The 13,515-nt window shown below is 44.0% G+C and overlaps 1 protein-coding gene across 10 annotated transcripts in view; it reads left to right on the forward strand.

The window, feature by feature from the left end:
- WNK1 (WNK lysine deficient protein kinase 1) overlaps positions 1-13,515 on the forward strand; it is a 121,806-nt gene that overhangs the window by 54,461 nt on the left and 53,830 nt on the right. Inside the window, exon 1 of one of the 10 annotated variants that reach the window (XM_068141801.1) lies at positions 9,585-10,090. The exons of the other annotated variants lie outside the window; for them this stretch is intronic. Coding sequence (XP_067997902.1) covers positions 10,004-10,090 — 87 coding nt within the window. The 5' untranslated portion in view covers positions 9,585-10,003. Of the gene's footprint in view, positions 1-9,584; positions 10,091-13,515 lie in introns of those variants that run through there. 10 annotated transcript variants of the gene reach the window in all.

Raw genomic sequence — 13,515 nt, forward strand, 5'->3', positions numbered from 1 at the left:
TCTGGCATGCTCAGTCCAGACCCTTTTGTTAGCAATGTCTGTAGAGAGCAATGAGATCTGCATTCTGTCTGATGTCACCCACGCATTGAAGGAGCCTAGACATTCTTTGCAGCATCATGATGGAATGAAAACAGTTTTTCTCTCAACTTCCCCCCTCCCTGATTGATTTATTAAAAAAATAAATTAAAAAAATTGCAGCTGTCTTTTGCTGTCCTTTGGAAATGGCTCCAAGTAAATTAATACATAAAGAAATTGCAGCTCCTAAGATTTTACCGAAGGGGTGGAGGGAAACTCTCCTCTGAGGTTTAAACAGCATACTTCTTCAGCTGGGACTGAATTCATTCAGTGGGTGCCAGGGGCTGCCTACCTGGCCTCAGTGAAATCCAAACCACTAAGCCTGTAATTAATTGAAAATAAGCCACATGATTAAGGTAGGTTTGGACTGCTCCTGGGATGTATTTATCTTTGCCCTCTTCCCTCTTGTGCAGACACAACTGTCTGTGTGCTGCACTCCTCAGAGGCTAGCTCCCTCTTTTCTTTTCTTTTCCTTTCTCCTGATTCTGCTCCATAGCAGAGTAATACAGACAGGCATACAAAATGTAATCAAGATACTGCATGCTGTGACATACTTGCTTGAACAAAACAGGTGTGAAAAACCCTGCTGAAGTGCAGGAAGGCTTCCCTGTCTTCATTCCTCTCTGGAGACTGATACTTATTCTTTGTCCTGTCCACACATATTTTGGTTCAGTGATTTGTCACAGATATTTGCAGAGCAGACCTCCTAAGTAGGATTCCTTCATTCAGTCTGTTTGGGATGCAGTGCAGTGAAGGCATAACTGTCTTCAGCAGCTTCAGTTGCTTTGTCTCAGCCTCTGGTGGCATCAGAGTCACCTCAAAAACTAGCTTGATTTTTTTACTTGTTTCTGTTGCAGTTACTACTCACAGATGTGCAGACCTCAGTTACTTCTACACAATATTTCCTTCAAGCTTTCCTTTTTGCAGGCAAGAGAGAGTGTTTAAATATGTAAAGGTGCTGGCTGCTCAATACCTAATACTTGAGTATCCCAAACCATACATCTTATAGGCAGTTGACTACTTCTGGGACTAATAAAAAGGCAGTCAATGGGTTTATCAATGTTTTTGTCTTGCATATCTACCACTAACAAACATCCTGGTGGGTTCATTGCAAAAAGGTTACTAAGGCAATCCTCAGTTTCAAATGTACTAATCAGCTGAATATAAGCAGAAAACTCCCTTTCCTTCCCCCCCCTCCCATTATATGAACTTACCTTTTAAGTTCTTCTGATGGGCTTGGGCTCTATTCTTAATTTTCTCCTTGCTTACTTGCACAAGGTGAGCTTTTGCACTAGTCCTTGCTTTCACCAAAAGCCCAGTCTCTTCTCTGTAAACAAATGCCTGTCTTCTGAGCTGCCCTTAAGATGAGAAGGGGAAAAAAAAGGCATTGAAAATATTTTAGTTAGAAAAAAAGTTACTCTACCCTGAAATGTTCCACATAGTGGGCATGACATTTTCCTTCTGCTACTCTACAGAGCTCAAAAAAAAGCCCAAGGGAACAAGGTACATAATGAGTAACTTGACCAGGCAGTGCCTAACTGGTTTGAAAACCCTTAATTGCCCCAACTCATGCTTACTAGTTAAAGTGAAGGTCATTCTCTTGGCTGGAGACCAGGCAGCTACAAAGTGCTGCAGCTTGCTGAGTTGAGATGAAATCCATCTTCAGTGTCATCCTAAGCTTCTAGACTAGTCAAATACTTCACTGTTGCCAGAGGTGCAATGGTTGAAGCATTTCAGGTTTTTGTTCTTGTGGGTCTTGAGCAGCAGATTTTATTTGCAGTGTTTAATAAATGTTGCTGAACACCATCTTTGGCTTTCTGGAAGGAATGTGCAGCTTCTTAGGCATGTATAAAACTGTTTCTTAACTCCCATAACTTGGTTTCTTGGCCTGGTTCAGATAGGTAGAGAACCACCCATCCTATCAGATTATCAAGCGATTTTCAAGCTTTGGATAAGAAAAGTGGAGAAGTAGGAGGTAATGCTCTAACAGAGCAAGCAGGCTTTTGGCAAAGCAGGTACTGACAGACTCTGAACCTTCAACCAAGCACAGAAAACAGATTGATTGTAAGAAAGAACAAACTCTTGTATTGATTGAAAGAAGAAATTTCAGGTGCTGAAGTATCCAATGAGAGAAACCCAGGCACATCAGATGCAGTTCCTCTGCATCTGAATGGTCTGTAGAATACTTTAAACCATTTGCCTTTTGTAGCTGTTCAGCTCAGTTGCAAGCGTTTTGCTGGAAGTGTCTTTTAAGTGTGAAGATTCTTCCTGGGTGGAGGTTCAGTCACTGACTCATCAGTTCAGAAATAGGTAGCCTTAAAAATGGGAGGTGAGATTTCAGGGTTCTGAAGCATTAATACCTTAAGAAGCCTTGCATGCTAAATTAGAAGTACTTTTTAAGAGGTGGCAATGATCAAAGTGAAGGAAAGCAGGCATCAGCTTGAACAGAGATACGAGATGCTATATGGTTTGCACAGCTAGGGCAGGTGATATCTGAAGCTGGAAGCTCATTCAACCAAATTTCTGTCTAAAAGTAGCTGACTTAGGAGCTGATACTCAAGGTGTTTGTACTATTCAGCAACAAAGCCTTTTAGATTGCAGCTAAAACAGTTTTGTCAATGTTGGTTGCTGTAAAGCAAACTTGGCTTAAAGCAAAAGGAGATATTTCTTGTTTATATTGTTCACTGCTGAACACCTTTGAATTGGACATGACTTTGAAATGAGCAGGAATTAAAAAGTGTGAGCTTTGGCTGAGTTAGACTCACAGAATTGTCAGGGTTGAAAAAGTACCTCGAGGAACATCCAGTTCCAACCCCCTGCCATGGGCAGGGACACCTCACACTACAGCAGGTTGCTCACAGCCACATCCAGCCTGGCCTCAAAAACCTCCAGGCAGGAGGCTTCCACCACCTCCCTGGGCAACCTGTGCCAGGCTCTCACCACCCTCATGGGGAAGAATTTTTCTGACATCCAATCTGAATCTATCCATTCTATTTTTGCTCCATTCCCCCCAGTGCTATCACTCCCTGACACTCTCAAAAGTCCCTCCCCAGCTTCCTTGTAGCCCCCTTCAGATACTGCAGTTGCATATCATCAAGATCTAATAGATTTGTGAAAGCTGATATTCTAAAAATTGGCTGTCTTGCAGAGTTTCCAAAGGTGTTCTTAGAAACCTCAGTGTCCAGAACATTCTTTAAATAGTGGATGGTAAAAAAATACACAGAGTTCATTAGCTAGTAAGGATCAGTCTAAAACTGTGCTACTGCTGCTCTGCCCTGTACTGACAGACTGAGCTCTTACATTAACTGAGGCTAGTTTAACAAGAGTTGGGAAGGTGGCTCATCCTATGAAAAGAGAAGATGCAAAGGGGTTTTCAAATGCCTGACTTAGCAGTGTGATGAGAACCATTAATCAATCACTGAATACACAGCTGAGGGCCGGGGGTCAGGCAGGAAGGGACAGGGACAGCCTCTGCTCACTAGTGCCCTGGGATAGGACAAGGGGCACTGGATGGAAACTCCAGCACAGGAAGTTCCACCTCAACATGAGGAAGAACTTCTTCACTGTGAGGGTCATGGAACACTGGAACAGGCTGCCCAGAGAGGTTGTGGAGTCTCCTTCTCTGGAGCCTTTCCATCCCTGTCTGGATGTGTTCCTGTGTGACCTGTGCTGGATTCTATGGTCCTGCTCTGGCAGGGGAGTTGACTCAAAGATCTCCAGAGGTCCCTAACATCCTGTGATCCTGTTGTGGGGAGACTGAGAGAGAGCTCAATGTTATTTGTCACTATAGGGCCACTAGTCAAAAATACTGTCACTGAAAGTGAGTGGGCCACTCTTTCTTGTCCTGCCTGCCATACTGCTATAGTTGCACAGGGGTAGGAAGGGGGTCCAGTGAATTTTCAGTCTTGTGGAAGACAACAAAGGTGTTGAGTGAGTTGTAGGCCAGGGTTGCCCCAAAATTTTACATGAAGCTGTTAGAGTCAGTTCCAGGTTAATCAGAGTTGTTGCACAGAAGGCAGCACCACGAGGGTGTGTGGATGCCTGTTTAAGGGCTTTTGTTTGTTCCTGTATTGGAAGAGTAAAGGTCACCAAAGCTGAGTGTGGGTTTGCAGATACAGTTCATTTCCAAAACCAGTGACACACACCAGGCTAAAATGTGTAGATAAGAAAATCTGTTGGGTTTTGTGCAGAATGTGCTTATGCTACAGAGAAAGAAGGCTGTTGCTTCTCTGTACTGTGGAAGCATTCAGAGGCTTCCTGACACTATGAACTTAGGGCTTTCTTTGAACATAAAATTCTTTCAGAGACATGTTTCTACCTTGCCACCCATTACCATCATAGAATGGTGTGGGTTGGAAGGCACCTCCAAAGCTCATCCAGTCCAACCCCCTCTGCACTCAGCAGGGACATTCTCCATTAGATCAGGCTGCCCAGAGCCCTGTGCAGCCTCACCTTGAATATCTCCACAACCATCCTTCCAGTGTTCCTGAACGTGTTCCTGACATCCAATCTCAATCTGCTTCTCCCTACTTTGAAGCCATTGTCCCTTGTCCTGTCACTGTAGGCCTTTGCAAACAGTCTCTCTCCATCAAACTCTCTGCATAGCAAGGATGCTTTTAAGGACCATCCTCTGAAACTACTGAATCTTTTGCTACACAAATAGAACTCTTTCAGTCCTATTAGAATAAGGCATAATAAAAGAGAGTGTGATGTATGCATTGTCTGCATAGTGCACTATTTTTGGTGTTTGTAGCATTATCCTAGGCCTTTTGGTAGGTGTCATCTTTGAGGGCTAAATCTGGTCCCAAATGTGTGCTGTGGCCCACGTTGGGTGGTTCTTTGTGATTCAAAGTCCACTGGAATGAAGTTCTAGCTTTTGCATTCCTGTTGTTGAATTTAAAAAGGAGAGCTGGGTGTGGGAGTCTTTTCTATTAGAATAGCAGATGATTATAGCAAAGAATGCAGCTGGTACCACTTGATTCCCCTAAACTGTTCTGTGTGCTGGAAATAGAAGAAAGATGCTTTTAGAAATTGTGTTACTGGGGCATTTCAAAATGTATAGCCCTGAAACCTGTGTCTAGGCCTGGCTGGGCTTGCTTTTTTGGAAGGAGTTTCTAAGCTGAAGTCCCAATAAAGCAAAGGGTGATTCAGTTACTTAGTGACTCAGGATTTCACCACTGCAGATTCTTGTTTGGCTGGGAAATGCAGCATCCCTGCTTTTAAGTGTGAGGTTAAAGGCCTGTGTACCATAGATGGAACTGATCTGATCTTTACACTCTTGTGCAAGAACTAAACTGAAAAGTTAGTGTGCACTTTGCTTGTCCAGTCAGACTTCCCTGTTCTGTGCACATACTGTGTAGTTCTAAAGACAGGATATTTCACCAATATCCTAATGGTTGGCCAGCTGTACACTAAGGAACTGCATCCTGCTCTTGCAGCTACAAAATTTCCTGTTCCAGAACTTGGACAATTTCTTCCCTTCATTAGAATTGCTGCAGTTAAAGTAGATGTTATGAGTAGTCTACTTTTTAACTGAACCCACCTGTTTAGATGTTCATGTTCTTAGGACTTCTGCAATAGGTTGGTGTTTTTATCCAGCTGGAGGTGCTGAAGTCCAGTGGACTTTTCTGTCTAAAGTAAAAACTGCAAAGGCCATGTGTGCTGGGCTAGGTACTTAGAGGGGTGATAGTAAGGCATGGTGGCTGTTCAGCAGCAGCACCTAGCACAAGCAGCATTTCAGTATCACAAATGCTGTGGGGTGCTTTACTTTGTTACAGACTTCAATTTAAGAGCCTTGAGAAGTACTGAGGCTTAACACAGTCTTTTCACTACAGCACAGAAGGGGGAGCAAGCAACACTCAAAAACTTCAGGCTGAGAGAGTTAAGAGTTTATCATAAATGTGATAATAACATAATGCACAACTTCCTTAGCCTACATGCAGAGAAAGCAGCAGCAAGAGGAAAGCCAGGGAGGTACTCTCCCATCCCTCCCTGCTGGCTGCCATTGCAGAAGAAGAGAGACAACGGCCAGAAACCCAGAGCTCAAAAGCAGCAGGCAGAGCAGGAAGCCTCTTGTGTTACTATCTGAACTTCAAGCCCCATGATACTTTGCTCAAGCCAGCACTTCAGTGTTGAAGCTGACAGGAAGAGAATTGCTCTCTACAACTCCCTGAAGTTGTTGGAGTGAGGAGGGGGCAGCCTCTGCTCCTTGGTGGCAAGAGACAGGAGCAGAGGAAATGGTTCCAAGGTTTGCCAGGGGAGCTTCAGGCTGGATGCTAGGAAATATTTCCTCCCAGGGAGGGTTCTCAGACACTGGAATGTTCTGCCCAGGGCAGTGCTGGAGTCCCCATCCCTGGAGGTGTTTAAACAGTGTGTGGAGCTGGTGCTTAGGGACATGGTTTGGTGTTGACCCTGCAGTGCTGGGTTGAGGGTTGAACTGGATGAGCTTGGAGATCTCTTCCAACCAGATGCTTTCTGTGGTTCTGTGATGGTATGAGTAGTAGCAGATTTGAACCCAACCTAGGGGATGAGGCCCACAATTTGTAGGAAGAGTTACAACTAGTTCTTATTCAAACTTAACTGTGAGGAAACAGAATAACAGAGCTGTGTTCTACTCTACTGGTCTTGTAAGGCTTTTAATTCTCTATATCTCTGACATTAATAAGTAAAACTACAATACTGAGACACTGGCTAAGTGTCCTGCAGCTCCTGGGCTTGGAAGCGTAGAGCACAAATAAATGTAGAGGTGATATTAAGTGGTGGTGGCTACTCCAGTGAGGAGTTTGTTGTATTCTTTTCACCAGAGATTCTCTCATACAAGTGACCAGGTGCTGCTTCTAAGCACCCTCACTAACTTGAGGAATAAGCAGCTAGTATGAGTCTGTCAATCAAAATGCAAATACATTTTGTGTTTATGAGAACTCTGTTGGAGAACTTTCTTTACTGTTGTGTCTGGCCTCTTTTATTAGTGCCACACAAATGGGGAGTAGATGGTAAATTGAGGAGGAAGAGAGTTTCTAGCTTGCTGTTGGCCATGTAGCACATGGATCTGCATGAATCCTGCAGTGGCTCTGCTGCCTTCCCAGTCTCTGTGGAAGCTGGGAATCCGCAGGGGTCTGCCGCCAGTGATGGAGATGTCGGGTTTCACGGCACTGAAGAATCAGGGGACTTTGATTACACACCTGCATCAGAGGGTGAAGACTAACTGTTGAAGCTATTTTGTTGTCACAGGAGTCTCAAACATCTGGGAAGAATTCTGACCTGGGTGATGGTGTATCAGTCACATTCCAAAGGGGTTGTTAGAAATGTGTGGTTGTTGGTTTCGAACAGCAGAGACCTGTGCCTGTCCTAGTCTGAGTAGGGCTTCATGAGAACTCCAGCTCTTTGGAAGCTTTCGTCTGTTCCTGCTGCTTGTATTGCAGTAATGCTATTTATTCTGTTCAGATACTGATCTGGTGCAGAGCTTATTCTGCAGGATTTACTGATTTAATTCTTGGCAGACTTATCAATTGTCCAGAATTAATTGCTATGAAAATACTGCCATCAGAGAGGCAAAAACTTCCCCTCTCTGAAATGTGGTGCTTTGCTCTAAATTATTTGCCTTTCAGTTTCAACTACTTCAGCTTGCTTTTTAACAAGACAAAAGTAGTCTTCTGTAGACAGCCCCATCTCTCTTTTGCACTGAGGAAATCTTCAACTGAAGTCTTCCTTTTCACAATAGGTACTTGATGGGGATGAGGTTAATAACCAAGTAGTTGTAGGTGTACCCTGTGTTGAAATGAGGAAAACTAAATCTGAAAGATTGTTTCTAGAATGGATAACAGGAGAAAGATGAGGGATTAGAGATGGAAAAAGTGGTGACATGGTTAAACAGGTTCTGAGGGCTGGCTAAGTAACTAATAGGAGATGGTGAAATGTAGAAGATCATGGGGTAGGTCAATTTACATGCCATTGCCTGGGGGCTTCTTTGAGACTGTGGGGAAGGTGGTAGGATCATTGGTTTGTTTTCCACTGGAATCATATGCTCTGCATAAATTCCTGGGATTAATGGTTTGTGGCAGCCTGGGACTGGTTCAAACCAGAGTGGTAACAACCTAGGAAAAAGCAAATATGGAGACTTAAATTACTTTGTTTGCCTGATTTGACTTTGCTAGCGATTCTATTAGCCTCTGGACTGCGATGTTAGAACATTTTGTTTGAGCTTTAGCAGTTGCAGTAGAACTCATTTCAAGCTCTGTAGTTACAGCGCCTTTGAAAAGAGCCAAACTTGAAGGGTAGTAAGACTGGGACAGGTAGGGCCTGTGCCTGCTGAAAGCAGATGCAGTTAGTGTTCTGTGCAGGTCGCGCAGCGCACTCCAGCACAGTGTAGCCTTACTTGGGTGTCCAATGGGTTAGATTTTTATTCCAGTGGAAGCAGCTTTGCTTTGAGTGCAGAGTGTCTGTTTGGTTTGGGTGCAACTGTAACAACAGTAAAATGTAGCAGCAGTGGCAAGCAAAATTCCAGCATACTTGATGCTAGTGAGCATTGTTAAAATGGAGATGATAATCAAGAGTTTCTTTGATCTTTTCCCATTGTTTCTTTTCAATGTCTGGCTAAGCAGTTGGAAGACCAGTCAATAGAGCAGGGCTTTTAATCACCCTTTTCCCTTGGCCCCACTAAGTTTCCAGAGCAGCTGGGGGTGGAGAGGATTTTTAAAGGGCCTGGTAAAGGACCATGTAAGTATTGCTTTGTTGTGGTAGAATAGCAAGGTTGGGATAACTGTGATATATGTTGAAGAATTAAGTATCCTTTTTGGGAGTGAAGAAGTGCTCTTGACAAGTTGAAACTTAACCTCTATCAGTTTCTCACTGATTTGGTCAAACCTCATTGGTTCATTTCACACTTGAAGCTTTTGTCTTACTGCTTCTTGTGTCCTTCCCAAAAGTCCTGAAGCTGTGAGCAGCTCATTAGTGTGTGTGGCTGTTTGAAACTAGATACCAGAGGGAAAAAACCAAATAGTCAGACTTAAGGGTTAGGTTTGGAATCTAGCAAGAGCTCAGACTCTCTTAAAGGTCTTTTCCAACCAAAACAGTGCTGTGATTAGGAAGTGTAACTTTGTGGGTTACTTGTGCATGTGTGGTGTAGAGCAAGCCCCCATGCAGCATTCTGACTTTGTCCTACAGTTTGAAAATCACCTTCAAATCCCTGCTCCTTAGCACTAAGTAGCTAGTAAAAGGGAAGCAGATGATCTTTGCCAACGGTAGCAGAATGTGATTGGCAGGAAGGGGGGAGGTGGAATGTATTGTATTACCCGTGCAATATATTCTATTACTGTTGTCCTGACCAGTGTTTTGTTAGGATTAGATGGTAGTCAGCTGAATGTATACTTCTATAGCTCAGTAGAAAGAAGAGGAGAAAGAGTAGCTGCCTTCGTTCTCTGGAGCAAAACTAGTGCCAGAAACCTTGGGCTGGAACAAGGCACTCCCCAACCTGTCCCCTGCTGTTTGAAAGTGCAATTCTGTAACAGCAGGAGTGAACTGGGTGATGATTCTGCATGCAGCCTTAAACCAGTGAAGAAAACCTGGGTGGAGAATAGGCAGAGCAGCCAAGCGAGGGGGGCGGGGACATGGAGGAAGTAAAGGTTCCCTGTGCTGCCTCCTCTTCCTCCTCCTCACAGCTCGCTGGGCAGGCAGAGAAGGACACACTTCCCTCTCGCTTGTATTGACTCAGTATTGATTCAGTATTTGAGTACCAAAAGCGGATATTGAGCTCAAATCTCTGCAGCCTCATGTACTGGCCTTGGAAAAGTACAAGAGGTGTCCAACAGAAAACAATGGTCCCTTTGATGTCTGCTTTCCTTCTGCTGTGCGTTAAGGCCCCAGCCCAGCAGATTCTCGTCGGCAGCTAGCACCTAGTTTGCTCTCTGGGGGTTCTGTGTCTCTTTTCCTGATGGATTTTACAAAGAGAGAGTTGTGTCCTGTATTTGTCATTGTGAATTCACACTGTTGCTGCTGCCACAAGGATTGCACTAAGGAGGTAAGTAAGCATTTCAGCTCTGTGAGGTGTGTGTGTAGCCATAGGAAAGGATTTTCAGGGAGGGTGTGTCAGAGTTTGGGACAAATCTGCTGAGTTGCTTTACATTTTCATAGCTTCAGGCTTCAGCTTTTCAACCTGGCTGGGCTCTTTTTCTCTTTCCCCCTGTAATTTTTTAAATGGAGATCGAACCCCTGAACAGCAAGGCTGGAACACTTAGTGCTTCTGCTGCTTTCTATTTGTGTTAATCCAAAGGGAACTCTTTGAAATGTAGGACACTTCGTGTTTCCAGGCAGAGACAGTGAAGAGGAGCTGTGCATGGCATATAATTTGGATTTGAAAAAAAGTCTTGCAAATCTGTTGTTTGAGTACTTGTCTTGCCTTTAATGGAGCAAATAACCCTCCACCCTATAAATGTGGAACACACTTTTTCCCCACATGAATAAAATCTGAAGTCACAGACTGTCACACCTGAGATAGGGGAAATGTGAGATCTCTTCTTACAGTTAACATGAAAACCAAGATCAGTGTGGATTTGTGTCAGTTGCACTATGTGCTGCCTACATAGGCCTGTGCTTTGGAGGTGCTCTCAAGATTTAAGTGTTCAGTAGGTTTCAAGTTGGCACTCTCCTCACAGTTCTGCCCTCCTTGGCTATTGCTTGTCCATTTTCCTTCTGTAAGACTTTGAGCTAATGCAACAGTGTAGGGAACCAAACTGGGGAGCTTCATCTCACTGGGAACTGCTGCAGGCATTTTTGGTTGCACGTTTCCAGTCTGATAAACACTGATCTGGGTCATTATAAAACTGTGCTGGCCAAGGGGAAGAAATGTCACCTGTGGGGGAACAGGAGGCTTGCTTTCAGGAGCACTGCCATTTCATGCTGGTTTAGATGGGAGCCTGAGAAAATGTTGATGACTTTCATGCGTGCCTGTTACAGCCCTCTAAGCTTGTGTGGTGGTTTGGGTTTCTTTTTCTTCCCAGCAAGAGCTCTTCCTTTTATTTCTTCAGCAAGCTCAGAACAGTGGGAGTTGGGTGGTTAGTTCCTATTAAACTGGCACTGGGGAATAGGGCTAAAGGGTTTGAGATGGCTTGTGATTCTTCTAAGGAGTTTGGGGACCAGGAGAAGCCAATAAGGATGTCACCATCCTGCAGTAACTGGTGAAAACCAGGAAGGACAGAAGGGTTTAGTATGTGCTTGAGAGACTAATGATCATATGCTTGACCACAGTGCATGTGCCCTTAAGGACATGTCAAGGTTATGTGAGCTGCAGGGCCTGGCCTCCCTTTGGCTTTTCTCTGGTGGCAGATTGAGGTGTACAGGCATCTTTGGGATGCAAGGGCTTCACTGATCTATAGATTTTTATCATATGTGGTATCCTTTGTCTTGTTATGTAAACGTTTGACACTTCCCCTAGTGCTTGGAGGAGGGGAAAAAGTACTCAGTTTTTAAATGCTGATGGGACTTCAGCTTGGTCAGCACTGTAGACTAGGCTAAGGCAACTCTTCTTGTGGGCTGTGGAACAGGTAGTTACCTGAGCACAGGAAACCTCTGTTGGCTTTAGGCCCTAGGGTTAGATTCTCCCAGCTTTTTCTGAGGAGTAGTTAGGAACATAGAAGCTATGCTGGAGGTGGCTGGTGGAACCTTCTCTTTAAATGGACTCTTGTTTTGGAATTTATGAAATGAAGTATTGTAAAATAGCCATCATGGAAGGGCTTGAAGATTTGGGACATCCATTTCATGTGTCTCAATAGAGAAGCAAAAGGTAGCAGATTGAGTCACTGATTGGAAAATCCATTCTTAGCTTTACCTTTTCAGGCTTTAGAATAGAATAAACCAGGTTGGAAGAGACCTTCAAGATCATGGTGTCCAACCTATCATCCAACACCACCTAAACAACTAACCCATGGCACCAAGCACCCCATCAAGTCTCCTCCTGAACACCTCCAGTGATGGTGACTCCACCACCTCCCCGGGCAGCCCATTCCAATGGGCAATCTCTCTCTCTGTGTAGAACTTTTCATGACCTCCAGCCTAAACCTCCCCTGGCACAGCCTGAGACTGTGTCCTCTTGTTCTGGTGCAACAACAGAGCATGTGGTAAAACAGTTAACAAGAACTGTCACATTCTGGCTTCTGTTTTGCTGTACCAGTTGTCTTACCCAGCTTTTGGTTGTCTGAAGTGACATTGTCCCAGATCTGACATCTTCCTTCTGCTGCTGCAGCATAACTGAACATACGTGCAGGCTGTTCCTACGTCTGGGGCTTCAGCTGCTTGGGAGATGTGTTCATTTGGGGCAAATTTAGATACAGATCTATAAAATAAGCACTTGAATAATTACTTTATAGGGTTCTATATGTATGTGTACATAGGAGAACATGTAATCATGTTTGGAGACATCTCTTTGCACATAAACATGAACTTCTGGAAGCATTTTAAGCTTGGTGGTAATTAGAGGTGGGTGTCTTGGAGTAGTCTGCTATATGAGCAGACACAGTGCAGCCAGGTACTTGATGCCAACATTAGACAGTAAAACCCCTATGGATCCCTTAGAAACTGAAGATTTATGGTATGACCTGGTTAGAGAATTAAACTTGCCTGTACCACTCCAATTTGGTGTCTTAGCTGAGGTGTTGATCTCCAGAAGCCTTCATGTTCAGTGAAGCTTTTAAAAGCATTAAGCTAATGTTCATTGACATGCTGTGTTTTGAGGCTTATTTTAGTCACAATATACCCTTCAGTTCTGTGAATTGCAGCTGGCAGAATTTCATTAGAGGAAATTTGAGAGCAAAGGAATAGGTAGCCAGAATGCTTTTGTAACAGGAAGTATTTTATCAAGTGAAAAACTGTGCCTTGCGATAGGTTTGGGGGTTTGCCCCTTGAAAAATGTCAGTTCCAGCACCTTTGTAGTGACAGATAGTGCTGTTGTCCACTGGAAGACTTAGCTCTTGTGCTACTCCAAGTCTTGTGCTTGCATGTATTAAAGTTGTTGTTGACTGTGCCCTTAGCTGGGAGAGTGTGGTAGAGAATATTTTGGGTAGTGAACATAGAAAGAGAATGAAGTGCCTTGCTTGGCCAAGGGAAAAAGTAGCTAATTGTAAATGGAAATTATTGTTGTCTTAAATTTCCACAATCAGTTTAAGGAAGGTCTGTAGCTGCAAAGGCTCTGGTTCACAGGCTTGAGCCTTTCAGTTTCAAGACTTGTTTTCCACTGGCTGTAGAGGAAGGGTCATGTCTTGTCCCCACTTGGTGGGCAGCAATGTCATACAGGATATTGGAATGAGTACTTTCTGGTTAGGATGCAAATCGTGATGCTTGTGCCACTGCTGCATTGATTTCTGTGCTTGAGACTCTCTGGTTTTCACTTTCAGTTTGGTTGTGATTTCCCAGTGACATGGGTTCAGCTGTATCAAGCATATGATTTCAGAA

This window comes from Melanerpes formicivorus, unplaced genomic scaffold (assembly GCF_026170545.1).
Source record: "Melanerpes formicivorus ecotype bairdi unplaced genomic scaffold, bMelFor1.0.p_v2 SCAF_8, whole genome shotgun sequence".
NCBI classification, from domain to species: Eukaryota; Metazoa; Chordata; class Aves; order Piciformes; family Picidae; genus Melanerpes; species Melanerpes formicivorus.